The 15446-nt window shown below is 39.8% G+C and overlaps 1 protein-coding gene across 1 annotated transcript; it reads right to left on the bottom strand.

Annotated features, from left to right (window-relative positions):
- Positions 1–786: 786 nt before the first annotated feature.
- Positions 787–9762, bottom strand: hemk2 (HemK methyltransferase 2, ETF1 glutamine and histone H4 lysine). Its single transcript, XM_039685603.2, has 7 exons — positions 9640–9762; positions 6676–6803; positions 5719–5805; positions 3844–3934; positions 3525–3608; positions 1803–1944; positions 787–1123 (listed from the first exon to the last, which is right to left on the bottom strand). Exons 2-7 carry the CDS (start codon positions 6795–6797, stop codon positions 1005–1007), a joined length of 645 nt encoding a protein of 214 aa, XP_039541537.2. The 5' UTR covers positions 6798–6803; positions 9640–9762; the 3' UTR covers positions 787–1004.
- Positions 9763–15446: the final 5684 nt, after the last annotated feature.

Consider the following 15446-nt stretch of genomic DNA (forward strand, 5'->3'; position numbering starts at 1 on the left):
TGATTGATTCGAAGATATTTAGTTTGTTACAAACAATGTGCAATCTGTAAAACAAAAACCTCAAAATAATAGTTGAAATGGTATACTGCTGGAATTTTTTTGACCTTGAGAAAAAGCTCAAAGTATAGACCAACAAATTTTATGTTTATTAATTTATTTCATGTTGGTACATTTTGGGAAGTACACCTGTTTTGACCTGATGTCCATTGGAATGGACAAAAAAAAAAAAAAAAAAAACGAAAAATGTTTCATTTGTTTTCATTTATAGAAACCTCATGAGCTGGGAAAATGTACTTTTATATTTTTCAGAAACTTGAGATCTGAGGGGGTTAACCTTTTTCTCTTTTAGGTTATGTTTTGAATGTTTATGTTTGACTCTTTTCTGTGTAAAATCTACATTTTATGTAAAATAAATAAATAAATTGCAAGTAAGACTTAAAAAATCCTGTTAACTAAAAATAGTAAAAATAGTTTTCAGGGAATGAAATACAGTTGAAATATATCACTAAATTACAAAATAATTTATAGTTAACTAAGTTTTAGATTAACTTAATTTAAATATATATATATATATTTACTAAACCTGAAATTAAAGTATTTCTATATAGCTTTATTTTTAAGTTTGTAGACAGAGATATATTATATAAAAATGTAATTTGACGGCACAAAAATCAGTAAATCCTGTTTTCTCTTTGAGTTCAGGTTTTGAATGTTCACGTTTGACTCTTTTCTCGGGTTACGGTGTGAAACGGACCTTTAGTGGAAAAAAGAAAACGCAAGCAAGACTTAGAAACAGTCCTGTTTAATATCCAGAGGCATTCTGGGAGACCGCATGTGTTGAGTCTGGGGTTAATCCTCGCTAGTGAACGCATGCTAGCTCTGAAACTGAAGCGGCGAGAGTCTGACACACACATCAGTCCCTGAGGATGAAGAACTGCTTTGTTGTGAGCTTCGCAGACTTCATGGAAACACAAACGCGGGACATCCGCCTCTTCATCCGCTCTTCAGGACGCGGCGTCAGCTTTACTGAAGCGTAGCACAGAGAGCCTCTCTCGCCCGGCCTGACGGGTCACACACACGTGTCCGTTCAGCCCAGCTTTACCCAGCAGAGACACAATCTCCTCTAGAAGACACACAACACAGGTCACATCAACACTCTCACACACTGCAGAGCGATTCTAGCGGCATCTAGTGGCGAGGCTGTGAACTGCACCCAACATTTATAGGAGCCAAGCCTTTATTTGTTATAATTTTGAGGATTATGGATTACAGCTTATGAAACCCAACATTGAAAATGAGAATATTGTGAAAAGGTTTTCATATCTCGCTGTAAGCCATAATCCTCACAATAGGCTTTATGCACAACTTACTTCCGCATTCTCTGTAAAACAGGTCGTTCCGCTTCAGGTCTTTTGTATGTTTTTCATGAAATTTTTTGCGGTTTTACTCAAGATAACTTAAAAGGAGCGAGCAAAGATTAGCATAACCAATATCCCTCACATGTGCAGATTAATATTTAAACGTTTTATATTTTTTATTCTTCACAGTAACGTTTAGATATTTAAATGGAATAAAACGCCAATAACAAAGTGAACTAGTTAGGTTAGCTGATTACCTTAAAGATCCATAGATATCGTAGTCAGTTCTTACGGCCGTTAACACTTTCTCTGACAAGCGGATGCGATGAGACCCGTTTTCCGGTTTGGTCACGTGACGCACGGCATAAAGCCTATTATAACAAATAAAGGCTTGAAATATCTCACTTTGCATGTAACGAGTGTGACACACACACACACACACACCTGGATCATTATCTGCCACGGTCACCAGGTAGAACAGCCCCTGGTCTGACAGCAACTGTGGAATCATGGGAAATAATCGGTCCATCACTTCCCTGCCGCGAATCCCACCGGCCCACGACGCCTCGATCCCACGACCGCCCACCTGTGCAGAACACACACACACACACACACAAAAGTCAAGTCAGCGCTTTACAATACAGATGGCAGATTTAGAGAAAACAGGACAATAATGCAACAAAGTGTGTATCCAGAAGAGAATATCCTCACAGTCCAGATTCAGATCAGTGATGCTTCATTTCTATATAATAAAGTTATTAATTTAGTTCATATATATATAGAGCCGCTCTGGAGTAAACAGTGATGTCATCCTCACCTCAGTTCAGTTCTCAAATAATGCTGTCAATGCAGGAGATCAATAATATTGCTGAATATTAACCCTTGTGCTGCATTAGATTTTTAACACCGTTGAGTGCATTAAGGACCAAAAATGGCCACATATTAAACATTGCCTAAAATATTATATATTATTATTATTTTCCACTTTTACCAAGTTAAATCTTTTAACCAGCATCAGTCCTCATCATAACTACCAAAAATGTATTCAATTTCAGGATTTTAACCCTTTAATTACCAGTTTTGTTTGCGAAACCATCGATTTGTATAAGAGGAAAAAACACAAAAATTCAATTATTTTCAATAAACTAAATGCAAAGAGAAAACTTTAGATTTGGATTATCACAGTCCCACTTTGCAAAAAATCCCACTTAGCGCGTTAGAGACCAAAAATGGCCACCTATTAAACATTGCCTATTGCCTAAAATAAGGTGCATTTCCACCCATAGGGAATAAATATGTAGTGACGTCATCTGGTGGAATACACTATATAATGCAAATATAATGCTTTTGCTTCAAAATGAAAGGATGTTTGTGCAAAAATCATGTTTCATGTATTACTGATTTAAACAACGGTTTAATGGGTTTCAATGGGCCATTTTTGGTCTTTATGGTGCTGAGTGTTACTATTTGATCTACACAGTGTGTGTTATACATATTTTGCAAAATGGGATCACATTTTTTACATGTATCCAAAAAGTCACAATTTTGCCAAATTTCATACCATTTGCATTAAAACAGCCAAAATGGTCAAAGAAATTAAACTGCAAAAGACCAAAAATGTCCCTAATGCAGCATAAGGGTTAAATATTGTCCTCAACTAAGCAAGACAAAGGGCGAAAAAGTCAACAGAAAACACATGTTATGAAATATTGCAGTGTTTATTCTAAATTATTGACTCATTATTGTTTTAAATTGATGTGTAATCTTGAATCAGCATCTCTTCTGTTCTCTGATCACGAGGGCGGGGCTTTAACCTGTCACTCACATGAGATCAGCAAATAGCAAACCACAAAGTGAGTGGAGGCGGGGCTCATTTGCATATTCATAGAACTGCACATACTAAATGAGGCGAGGGTGCCGAGTTACATTCAAGATATTAAATGATCAAATATGAGTTTTAAGGGATATAATGATTGACTACCGGGGACTTTAATGTTTATAGAATTTAACTTTAACTTTTGATTTTAAGGATCACATTCAGAGATTTTTTTTCCATCAAAAACTAACATTAGTTGTGAGTGTGTAAGATATCTGACAGCTAGAGGAATAATCCTGCGATTACATCAAAACAGCTCAATCTGGTCACATGACCTCACACTGGTTTACCTCTTCTGACGGTGTGACGACATACGGCGGATTGAAAACAAGCACGTCCACTTTTCCCAGCAACCTCGGCAAGAGACACTCGACCTGTGACACAGGACAGAACCGGTGAACTCCTGAACTCCTGAACACAGGCGGCACACACACACACAGATGAAGCCGCGGCTTGAACACCAGCGTCTGCGGTGCACACAACCTGGAAACACAGCTAATGAAGCTAATGAGGCTAATTTCCCCTCGCTGCACTGAGGTCATGTCTAAACACGGGGCTTTCACACTTCTATCCGTATCGAGTGTGTGTTTAAGAGCTCCTGTCTCTCACCAGGTCGGTGACGACGGGCTGCAGACGGAGGTTGTTGAGGCGCGACGTCTCGAGTGTGTAGAGAGCAGCCGACGGGTTCACGTCAGTGCAACTGCACAACACACACAACACAACAACACACACAACACAACACAGCTTTATTCACTACAGATCATTTCAAAGCAGGAAAATAACAGAATCGATGATCAGCTTGAGTCAGTTCAGTCACTTTTAGTTTTGCAACTCACTGATTTCTGTTCTCGCAGACACACACACACACACACACTGTCAAACACACACACATTGACTCACACATACTCTCCCTCACTCGCTCATTCTCACACTCTCTCACTTACTCGCTCACTCACTCACTCTCTCACTCACTCGCTCATTCTCACACTCTCTCACTTATTCACTCCCTCCCTCACTCTCTCACTCTCTCACTCACTCGCTCACTCACTCACTGACTCGCTCGCTCATTCTCACTCACTCACTCACTCGCTCATTCTCACTCACTCGCTCATTCTCACACTCACTCACTTACTCACTCCCTCACTCCCTCCCTCACTCACACACTCACTCATTATCACACTCTCTCACTTAATCGCTCACTCACTCACTCGCTCACTCTCTCACACACTCACTCATTATCACACTCACTCGCTCACTCTCACACTCACTCACTTACTCACTCACTCCCTCTCTCACTCCCTCACTCACTCTCACACTCACTCACTTACTCCCTCTCTCACTCACTCTCACACTCGCTCACTCACTCGCTCATTCTCACACTCACTCACTTACTCACTCCCTCCCTCACTCACACACTAACTCACTCATTATCACACTCTCTCACTTACTCGCTCACTCACTCACTCACTCCCTCCCTCACTCATTCGCTCATTCTCACACTCACTCACTCATTATCACACTCTCTCGCTCACTCACTCACTCACTCACTCCCTCCCTCACTCACACACTCACTCACTCATTATCACACTCTCTCGCTCACTCACTCACTCACTCCCTCCCTCACTCACTCATTATCACACTCTCGCTCACTCACTCACTCACTCACTCGCTCACTCACTCACTTATTCACTCACTCTCACACTCACTCACTTACTCCCTCTCTCACTCACTCTCACACTCGCTCACTCACTCGCTCATTCTCACACTCACTCACTTACTCACTCCCTCCCTCACTCACACACTAACTCACTCATTATCACACTCTCTCACTTACTCGCTCACTCACTCACTCACTCCCTCCCTCACTCATTCGCTCATTCTCACACTCACTCACTCATTATCACACTCTCTCGCTCACTCACTCACTCACTCACTCCCTCCCTCACTCACACACTCACTCACTCATTATCACACTCTCTCGCTCACTCACTCACTCACTCCCTCCCTCACTCACTCATTATCACACTCTCGCTCACTCACTCACTCACTCGCTCACTCACTCACTTATTCACTCACTCCCTCACTCACTCTCACACTCACTCACTTACTCCCTCTCTCACTCTCACACTCGCTCACTCACTCGCTCATTCTCACACTCACTCACTTACTCACTCCCTCCCTCACTCACACACTAACTCACTCATTATCACACTCTCTCACTTACTCGCTCACTCACTCACTCACTCCCTCCCTCACTCATTCGCTCATTCTCACACTCACTCACTCATTATCACACTCTCTCGCTCACTCACTCACTCACTCACTCACTCACTCCCTCACTCACACACTCACTCACTCATTATCACACTCTCTCGCTCACTCACTCACTCACTCACTCACTCGCTCACTCACACAGATGGAAAGTGTCTTATTTCTGCACCCCGTGGTGTGTGTGTGTGTGTGTGTGTGTTCTCCTTCACTCACAGATACAGCGCGTCAGAGCCGATCACAGACGCCAGGAAGGCCGATACGACGCCGGATCCGCTGCCCACCTCCACACACACACACGCTCTGAAAACACACACACATCAGAAGATCAGACCGGCTCTGAGGCGTCACATGACCAGCCGAAGTGTTCATAACAGGCGCCTGATTGCACACTGACCCGTCAAAAGCATAGCTGACACTAGGGTTGGGTATCGAGAATCGAGTATCGTTTGGAACCGAGACTAACTTTTCGTTTTTCCCGGAATCGTTCAAAAGTTCAAATTTCAATTCCTAGTTTCGATATTCACAGTCCGCCGAGCAAACCGCTGAACAACACCATCGAAGAAGCGTCTACCGGAAGTGTTGGCATAACCGCGCGAGTCGAACATGAGTAGCTTACGTCGGCGGTCCAAAGTGTGGCTTCACTTTTCTAAAAATCACGAAATCTCGGCAAAATGCAAAATTTGTGACAAAAGGAATATTTCCTTCAGAAAGGCCGTTGGTTAGCAAGGTTAGCTAAACTTTTTTGACCCTGCCTCTTAAAAGAATCGGAATCGAGAATCGTTAGGAGCCAGAATCGAAACAAGGAATCGGAATCAGAATCGTTCAAATTCATACGATACCCAACCCTAGCTGACAGGTTATGATGTAATGGTTAATGTCAATTTGTCATTAAGACATCTCAAACAATGTCATATTTGCATTAAAAATATCATAATTGAGCGAATGACACTTAAAGACAGTTGTCATAAACATCCTTCATATTTATGATGTCATGTAATGATTATGCAGGTGTCGTGTCGGTGTTATGCACACCCCTTCTAGTAAACTGTTAATCAACATTGTTTAAATTAATACTTTTTTATCGAACTGCGATTTCTATTTCTGAAGACAGTCTCCTCTGATGTCAGATACACTGCACATGTGGACTCGTGTGTGTCTGGAGTAAATCACCTGCTTCCCTTCAGCCGTCCGGCGTCGCTCTCCAGCGCGTCCATCAGGAGGAAGGAGTCCTCGGCCGGCTCGTACACGTCGGAGAACGAGGAGCCGGGAGCGAACAGGGGCGTCGGGAACATCAGCGTCTGAACGCCAATCAACAAGAGTTATTAACACTCATCCTTCCCTCATTTTGACCCCAAAAAATAAATAAAATTGAGTGTTGTGTGTTCATCAGAGGGGACTTTTGTCACACTTGAACCACAATTACACAAAAAATGTAATTTTTTTTATGGATTCAAGGAGTTTTGTCGTTGAAGTACTAAAAAACAACAACAAATCCTTCCCTCGCAGGTCTTAGGAATGAATGGAATAGAAAAAACTAAAAATGCTGAAATATTAGAAAAAATATATTTGATTATGTCTACATTCATTTTGACCTGAAACTCATTTTTTTGTCGCACTTGAACCACAAATACACACGCAGGGCTGTCAAACGATTAATCGCATCCAAAATAATTATACACGGTGCACCCACATATATTATGTAAACACAAATTTTTATTTTGGATGCGATTAATGTGTATAATTATTTTATAAATATATAAATGCACACACATGCTTGAATATATTTAAGAAATATTTTCATGCATATACTGTATATAGATTTATATATAATTCATATTATATATAAATAATATTTTTTTCTTAAATATGCATGCATGTGTGTGTATTTATATATATACAGAATAATTATACACAGTGCACACACATATATTATGTAAACACAAAGCTTCATTTTGGATGGGATTAATCGTTTGAGAGTGGATGCGAAAAAAGTAACTAATCAAATTTGACCCCTTTAGGAATGAATGGAATGCTTCAGTACACATACAAATATCTAAAAATGATAAAACTTTACCAAAAAAAAATATTGTATAATGTGTACATGTGTGTGTGTGAGAGGAATAGACTGTAAAATATATAGATAAAGAGTCTGTGATGTCACCCATAGTCTCTCTGAAGAACGGTTTTGAAGCCGTTTATGGGGGGTATGGCCGGCGCCATATTGGAAAATCTTGGGAAAGCCTAGCCCCGCCCATCATCTGGCCAATCCATATATGGATAAAAGGGTGGGGTTTGTGTGAGACTGAGCCAGCCAGTGGCCCCGCCTCTTCAGCCAAGTAGCCTCAGCTACAACCCATCTGAATTTGCTGGTAAGTTGTAAGGGATATTTGCTCCATTTTGGGACCGCCCTCTAGCGGATTTTCGATGTATTGCAGTTTTTCGCACTTAATTTAAAGTTAAATAAAATAACAAAAACAAAATTGCATTAAAAATTATTAAGAAAAAATTATAGTTTTAGGGCTTCGGGTCATTTTGACCCGCGAGGGAGAGATGTGTTATAAAGTGTGACGTAAGGATGAACTCGGCATGACAGTGGCGTTCTCCTGTATTGTGTCGTATATCGAGTGAATCGCTTCTGGAACGAGAACACATGTGGGCGGGGCTTGATTGTGTCTGTGGGGAATTGATTGGATGGTTGTGGATTGCTATTGGCTGATCTCATGTGAGTGACAGGTTAAATCCCCGCCCTCGTCATCAGAGAAGAGATGCTGATTCAAGATTACACGTCAATTTAACACAATAATGATAAACTCCATAAAAATATCAATTGTCAATTCCAGGCTGACTTTAACAGGGTTCACGTCCACACACACACACACACACGAGTCCAGTCTGCTCGCTGGGTGGCCACACGTTTCTACACAGATTTTACACGCTTCACGCTGCCAAACCAAACCGTCCTCAATCTGGTTTTAAGTGTTGTTTCACACGCAAACGGCTTGATTGTGGGTTTTATGGTTGTGTTTTCTGGGCTTTGGCAGGCCGCAGCGCTCGATGGTGTGAACGTTAAAAGCCCCGAGCGTCTGAAAGCGAGAAGATTAAGAGAAGAGAAGTTTACAAGGTCTTAATGAAGTCTATAACTCCGGCAGCATCCGTCTGAGCGACACGTGAGCTTCAGCTCCGCTCACATTACCCTGATGCCCAACATCTGGACTCTCCGTAACGCTGATCATCCTGAGCGCTTACACACAGATGTTACATGTTACACGCTCACATACTGGGGTAAAGCCGGGGTACTATCTATCTATCTATCTATCTATCTATCTATCTATCTATCTATCTATCTATCTATCTATCATTATTACTATAGAATGAGTAAACACACATACACATAACTAGTCTAGTACACACACACAGAGAGAGAGAGACACAATCTCTCTCAAACACACACTCACTCACTCTCTCTCACATGGGGACCGCTGGCTGGACCCCACAATGTAGGTGATTTTCAGGTTTTACTATACTTGTGGGGACATTTGGTCCACACAATGTAATATAAACAGAAACACAATCACTAACTCACTCACTCACTCACACACTCTCTCTCTCTCTCTCTCTCTCTCTCTAACCCAAGTATCGTTGACATGGTAACGTACACAGAAAAGCACAGAGTACCATGATATTACTGCAATATTATATTTGGAGTAGGGTGACCATATTTTGATTACCAAAAACCAGGACACTCGGCCCGGCAAACAGATGGGCCTACTCAAATGATACTCAAAGTTTACTCAAAGATAACTTATTAATTTCAATACATTTAAAGTAGTTTATGCCTCCTCTGTATGGACAGAAAATTGTTATATTGTTATAAGAAAAAAGGACAGTTGGTCACCCTAATTTGGAGTGCCTTGCATTATCACATAAAGTGATTTGTGAATACTGTTATCATTCAGTACCATGGTATGTTTCACCAATATTACCATTTTGTCGAGGGGTCTCTACCATAGACAGTAAGGTCTATCTACACACACGCGTAATCGTTATGGTTAAAAATTTAAACTCATCCTTCTTCATTATATAGAAATACATTATCAACTTTACACTATTTACGATAATGAAAGTGTTTCTTACCCTGTCTGCAGAAAGCGCATGATTTTCAAACACAACAGCGCGTGGACTCGGTGTATCGCACTTCCGGGTGCTGCAGTCACCGGTGCATTATGGGAGTTGAAGTTTTTTAAACATAGAGTCTCGTTCACTTACCTTGTGATATTCTGAATGTGAATCAAAAGTGACATTATGAAAATAACAGTTTGTCTCACATCAAATCATCTGACAAACCGCCTATCTCAAATCTCGAATATATCAGGAAATATTTTTCTTTCTATACTTTCTTTTATTTTGTCCATGCAAACGTGAGCCGCTCCATACGGCCCTGGTTAGAGCCTCCACGTGCTGTTTTAACGATTAACAACACTGCAAACTCTCAATTATAGATACAAGAGAGACTCATAAAAGACAAGCAATAAAAAATGTAATTCTGCCGCAGCGAGTGATAAACAACTTGTATTAAATTAGACTGGATCTGCAGAGTGCAGACAGTGCCAGAGCTTTACAGGGGCCACATGTGCAGGGCCTGAGGTGGGCGGAGCCTGGAGCTGTCAATCACACAGCATCTGTCCAATGGGGTGAAAGTTTGGCTCTAATAAGAAGGTCAACAACCATTGACCCCAAAATGGAGAATTGATTTTTGATTTTTTTGAGTTTAGGGAAACTGTTCTGTTCTCTAAGATTATTTTAGTGGGAAAAATTACTTTTATTAAACTTTTCAATTGATATTCACAGGATATTATATGAATCAGCTATGTTCAAAGATATGAGGAGAAATTAGTGTTTTAAACTCTCAATAGAGGGCAGCATTGATCTGTGTGTTGTTTTCCTTCAGTTTTTCCTTCAAGTTGAGGTTTTGAAAGCACTGAAACGTGCCAATGTCAGCTGATATTCCTTTATCTTCATTCTGGATCATACTGTTCAATTAAATAATCTGAGGTAACGGATACATACAGGTAAATCCAGCCATAAGAGAAATAGTGCTATAAATCGACAGTGTTCAGCACACACACAGATCCAGAGATCATACCTGCATTCAGTGTGTTTTAAAGCTGCCTTTCTCCACAGGTGGGGCTTGATCCAAGCAAAACCTCACAGACTTCTGGGAAAAACTAAGCCAAGATCCAGAAAATCATGTAGTATTAGCAACACTCTCAGAAAAAAAGTACAAAAGCTGTCACTGGGGTGATCCCCTTTCAAAAGTTACACCTTTGTACCTTTTTTGATCCCATAAAAAGTGCATTATGGGACATGTTAGTACCATCTGAAAGCTTTTGTACTTTTTTAACCCTTAAAAAGTGAATTATGGGACATGTTAGTACCTTCTAAACACTTTTGTACCTTTTTAACCCTTAAAAAGTGCATTATGGGACATGTTATTACCATCTGAAAGCTTTTGTACTTTTTTTTAACCCTTAAAAAGTGCATTATAGGACATGTTAGTACCCTCTAAATGCTTTTGTACCTTTTTAACCCTTAAAAAAATGCGTTATGGGACATGTTAGTACCATCTGAAAGCTTTTGTACTTTTTTTAACCCTTAAAAAGTGAATTATGGGACATGTTAATACCTTCTAAACACTTTTGTACCTTTTTAACCCTTAAAAAGTGAATTATGGGAAATGTTAGTACCTTCTAAACACTTTTGTACCTTTTTAACCCTTAAAAAGTAAATTATGGGACATGTTCGTACCATCTGAAAGCTTTTGTACTTTTATTAACCCTTGAAAAGTGCATTATGGGACATGTTAGTACCATCTGAAAGCTTTTGTACTTTTGTTTAACCCATAAAAAGTGCATTATGGGACATGTTAGTACCTTCTAAACGCTTTTGTACCTTTTTAACCCTTAAAAAGTGCATTATGGGACATGTTAGTACCATCTGAAAGCTTTTGTACTTTTATTAACCCTTGAAAAGTGCATTATGGGACATGTTAGTTGCTTAAAATTTAGCACATTAGCACATGTTTTAGAATTGATGTGCATATATTGGCGTTTCCATAGGCGAGATCACAATGCACTTTAAAATAGGTGGATAGAAGATAATGCAAACTTCATAAAATATGAAAATATAGACAATAGAGAGTCTGATCCGCAATTCAGTTTAGAAACTGTAAAGTTCATCAATTATTGTATGAAATGACTTTAATTATATACGACTTCAGCTCGACTCAATTACTGAATTCGACTGAATCGTGTCAATGTCGCGCTAGCAAAAGTTTACGCTAAACTCAAGATTCTACATCAAGTTGTTTCTAAACTGCGGGACAGATACTAATACAGGCCTATAGTGTTTTTGTATAGCCTAACTTTTCCTACTTTGTTTGTACAGAAAATTGTGAGCAAATAATGTCAGAATATGAATTTGTGGGTGTGATAATGAGTCAACATCTCATTGGTGTGCAAGCGTTCAGAGAGTTTACAGTAAGATCTGCCAGTCCTCGAGTCGGCGTCTCCGCGGTCGTAGCCGTGCGTTTACGAGGCTCAGTTATAACTCGGATTAAATGAATGAAGTGTCTGACTTCTTTCGCATCTGTGAACTGCGCGTGCTCACTGAAGCCAGTGTGTGTGTGTGTCTGGTCTTCTCTGGAGGGTTTACGAGAGATCGCTCATAAACACGCGGCTCGCGGCTCTTCAACAACTCAGACACGTCTGTACTCGCGAGTGTTCAGTCTTTCTCATCAGAGTTTATGTCAAGATCATGGAAGTGCATTCATAATATCATATAATATAACTTTACACAAGACAGATTGCTTCAAGGCAGCTTCATTCAGCTCACTTTAGTTCAGTTCAATAACTGATGTATAAAACTGATCTGGTAACAGTTTAAAAACACTGTTCCTTCATTAATGAATAACTGCGCAGGAAATAATGAGTAACACATTATTAACATTCAAGTAACTACTATAACAAACTCTGATTAACAGTGCTTGGTTGATTAGCTAATCAATAACTATTTCATATCTCACTGAAGAATAAGAACTGAGGTTCATAATTAATATCATAATGACTCAAGTGTTACTACATCCTTCTAAAGGAACAAATCATTTGGAAAAGCTTGATAAATATTGACTGAAAGCTTTTGAGGTTTTTGTGAGATTTTAAATAGTAATTCCCAATGGACTTGGTAACACTTTAGTCATCAGTGTGTTCCCATGATCTTCACTTTATACTGATCCAGATACTTAGTTTCTTTAGAAAGATGTAATAACACTGGAGTCATTACTAGTGGGTTACCGTTACCCTTTATTATAATGATGCATTATTCATGTTAATTATGAACCTGTATTATATCTGGGAGGTAGTATTGATTAGCTAATCTCACAATTTTAACGTTTGCGTCATTGGCAACCAAGTAAAAGAACAACATAAATAAATTCCCTGTCTTAAAGTAGCTAGCTGATCATAATAAAAATAAAAGCACAAATAGTTTTTATTTAATACCTTTTCTTATTGTGTGCAATTCCAAACAACCTCCTTTAAAACGATTCATAAATGTCAGTACTGTAGAAAAATGAGTAACGAGCAAAAATATTCCAATAAAATGGCAAACATTTTACACATATCTCTCGCATGAATTCCAAAGAATGCCGTATGCATATTTTGAAGCACACATGATGAATCTGAAAACGGCTCCAGTCGCTTATTATTGAGTTATTATGTGGGTCCGTGAGGGAAAGCGTTGGATAGATGAATGTGGCACGGCAGGAATGAACACAGGTGATGTGTGTGTGTGTTGCGGGGAAGGAGACTCACTCAGGGGTGTTCGTGAATAAGCGCTGTTCAGATTTATACCGCTGGATTGACCGAGACGCAGGAGTAACGTTAACGCATGTTGTGATTTATCACGAGTCTCGGGAACTGTCCGTCATCTTCAGTCGTGCGATCAGACCCAGAAGAGATGGATAGAGAAGGGCCAAGCTTGCATCAAGTCATTTGTTGTGTAAAGGCCAATTTATACTTCTGCGTCGAGGGTACGCCGTAGTGTACGGCGTTGGCTTCGCACGTAGGCGACGCCGTTGTGAGCATTTATACTTCTGCGTTCAGGTCTTGGTTGCTCTGCAGTACTGCCCCGAAACGCTAGTTGGCGGCGGAGAGTTTTAATGTTCCACTGTGTTTAGATTCCTCGCGGCTAGGTTACTACAAGCAATAGCGACTGAAAGAGAGTGGATCATGTTGGAGTTGGAGCTTATTGGGGTGAAAAAACAGTTAATTTTAGTGAAATTACTAAAACTGAAAGGCAGAAATGAGAGAAGACGTCGGAGGAGATGGTACGTGTGGAAATGCGTGAGAAGGTACGTGCGGAAATGCGTATGAGGAAATACGACGCTACCAAGCCGACCAATCACCGATCTTGCGGTCCGCGTCGTCGCGACGTGTAGTTACATTTTTGAAGAGGTGCGCGTCAGGCAACGCGGAAGGGTACGCGGTATGGGACGCGTCTGTGCGTATGCTACGCCGTACCTACTGCGCGCACCCTACGCAGAAGTATAAATTGGCCTTAAAGCGTTCTCAATCATCTCCGGTATGACGGCACATAGATATGCCACATTCGACGACTCGTCCGCCATCTTGGAACAGTCAACATTTCAGAAGCTGTCGTCACTCACATTTTTTTCCCACAACACTGCACATTCAATTCCCTGTCGTATGGAAACTTGTTTACGCCACTGACTAAAGATAAATAAATAAATGTGACTTTTTATCTCACAATTGCGAGATATGAAGTCAGAATTGCGAGATATAAAGTCGCAATTCTGAGAAAAAGTATTCAAAAATATTCAAGGCAGTGCAGGGGGAAGGAAACTATGGAAGCTTGTTTTCGCCACAGAATGAGAAATGAAAAAGGTAATTGCGACTTTTTATCTCACAATTCTGACTTTTTTCTCACAATTGCGAGTTTACATCTCTCAATTCTGACTTTATAACACATAATTGTGAGTTTCACATAACTGCAAAATTCTGACATATTTTCTCAGAATTGTGAGATATAGCCTAAACTCACAATTGCGACTTATCAGAAGTTGAAATAGTTGAAATATCTTTAATGTCCCCAAGGGGCAATTTAGTTCACAACAGGTAGCCAACACATACACATTTACCCAAAAACAGATAAAAACATGAGATAATAAATAGATAAAAACAAATGAAAAAATAAAACATAAATAAATAACATGTCCTATAGTTTGTTGAACTACTTGTTGAACAGGCCACTACTAAGGGGAAAAAAAACCTTTTTTCCTCTCAGAATAGTTTATCTCACAATTCTGACTTTATATCTTGCGATTCTGACTTTATATCTCACAATTCTGACTTCACAACCGCAATTTCGACTTTATATTATGCATTTCTGACTTTATATCTAGCAATGCTGACTTTATATCTCGCTATTCTGACTTTATAACCATTCAATTGCGACTTTATATCATGCATTTCTGACTTTATATCTCGCAATTCTGAGAAATAAAGTCAGAATTGTGAGATAAAAAGTCGCAATTACCTTTTTTTATTTTCCATTCTGTGGCGGAAACAAGCTTCCATACTGCCGAGATCTAAACTCCAGAACAAATGGGATAACTTAACAAGTGAGAGTGTGTTGTTTTTTTTTTTATATTGTATGTAAAATGTGTCATCTTTGCTCTGAAAGAAAAAGACTAGCTAATAAAAACAGGACCCAATATGAACTTCTCGATAGATGTAGATAAAGTAGAATCCAACAGAAAATGCAATACATGACGCAGGATAAATTAAATAAATGATTGACAGGTCACTTTACTGTGACAGGATGATTGACAGGTCAGCGACAGTATGATTGACAGGTCACTTTAC

This window comes from Pimephales promelas, chromosome 6, assembly GCF_988280905.1.
Source record: "Pimephales promelas chromosome 6, fPimPro1.hap1.1, whole genome shotgun sequence".
In the NCBI taxonomy this organism is placed as follows: domain Eukaryota; kingdom Metazoa; phylum Chordata; class Actinopteri; order Cypriniformes; family Leuciscidae; genus Pimephales; species Pimephales promelas.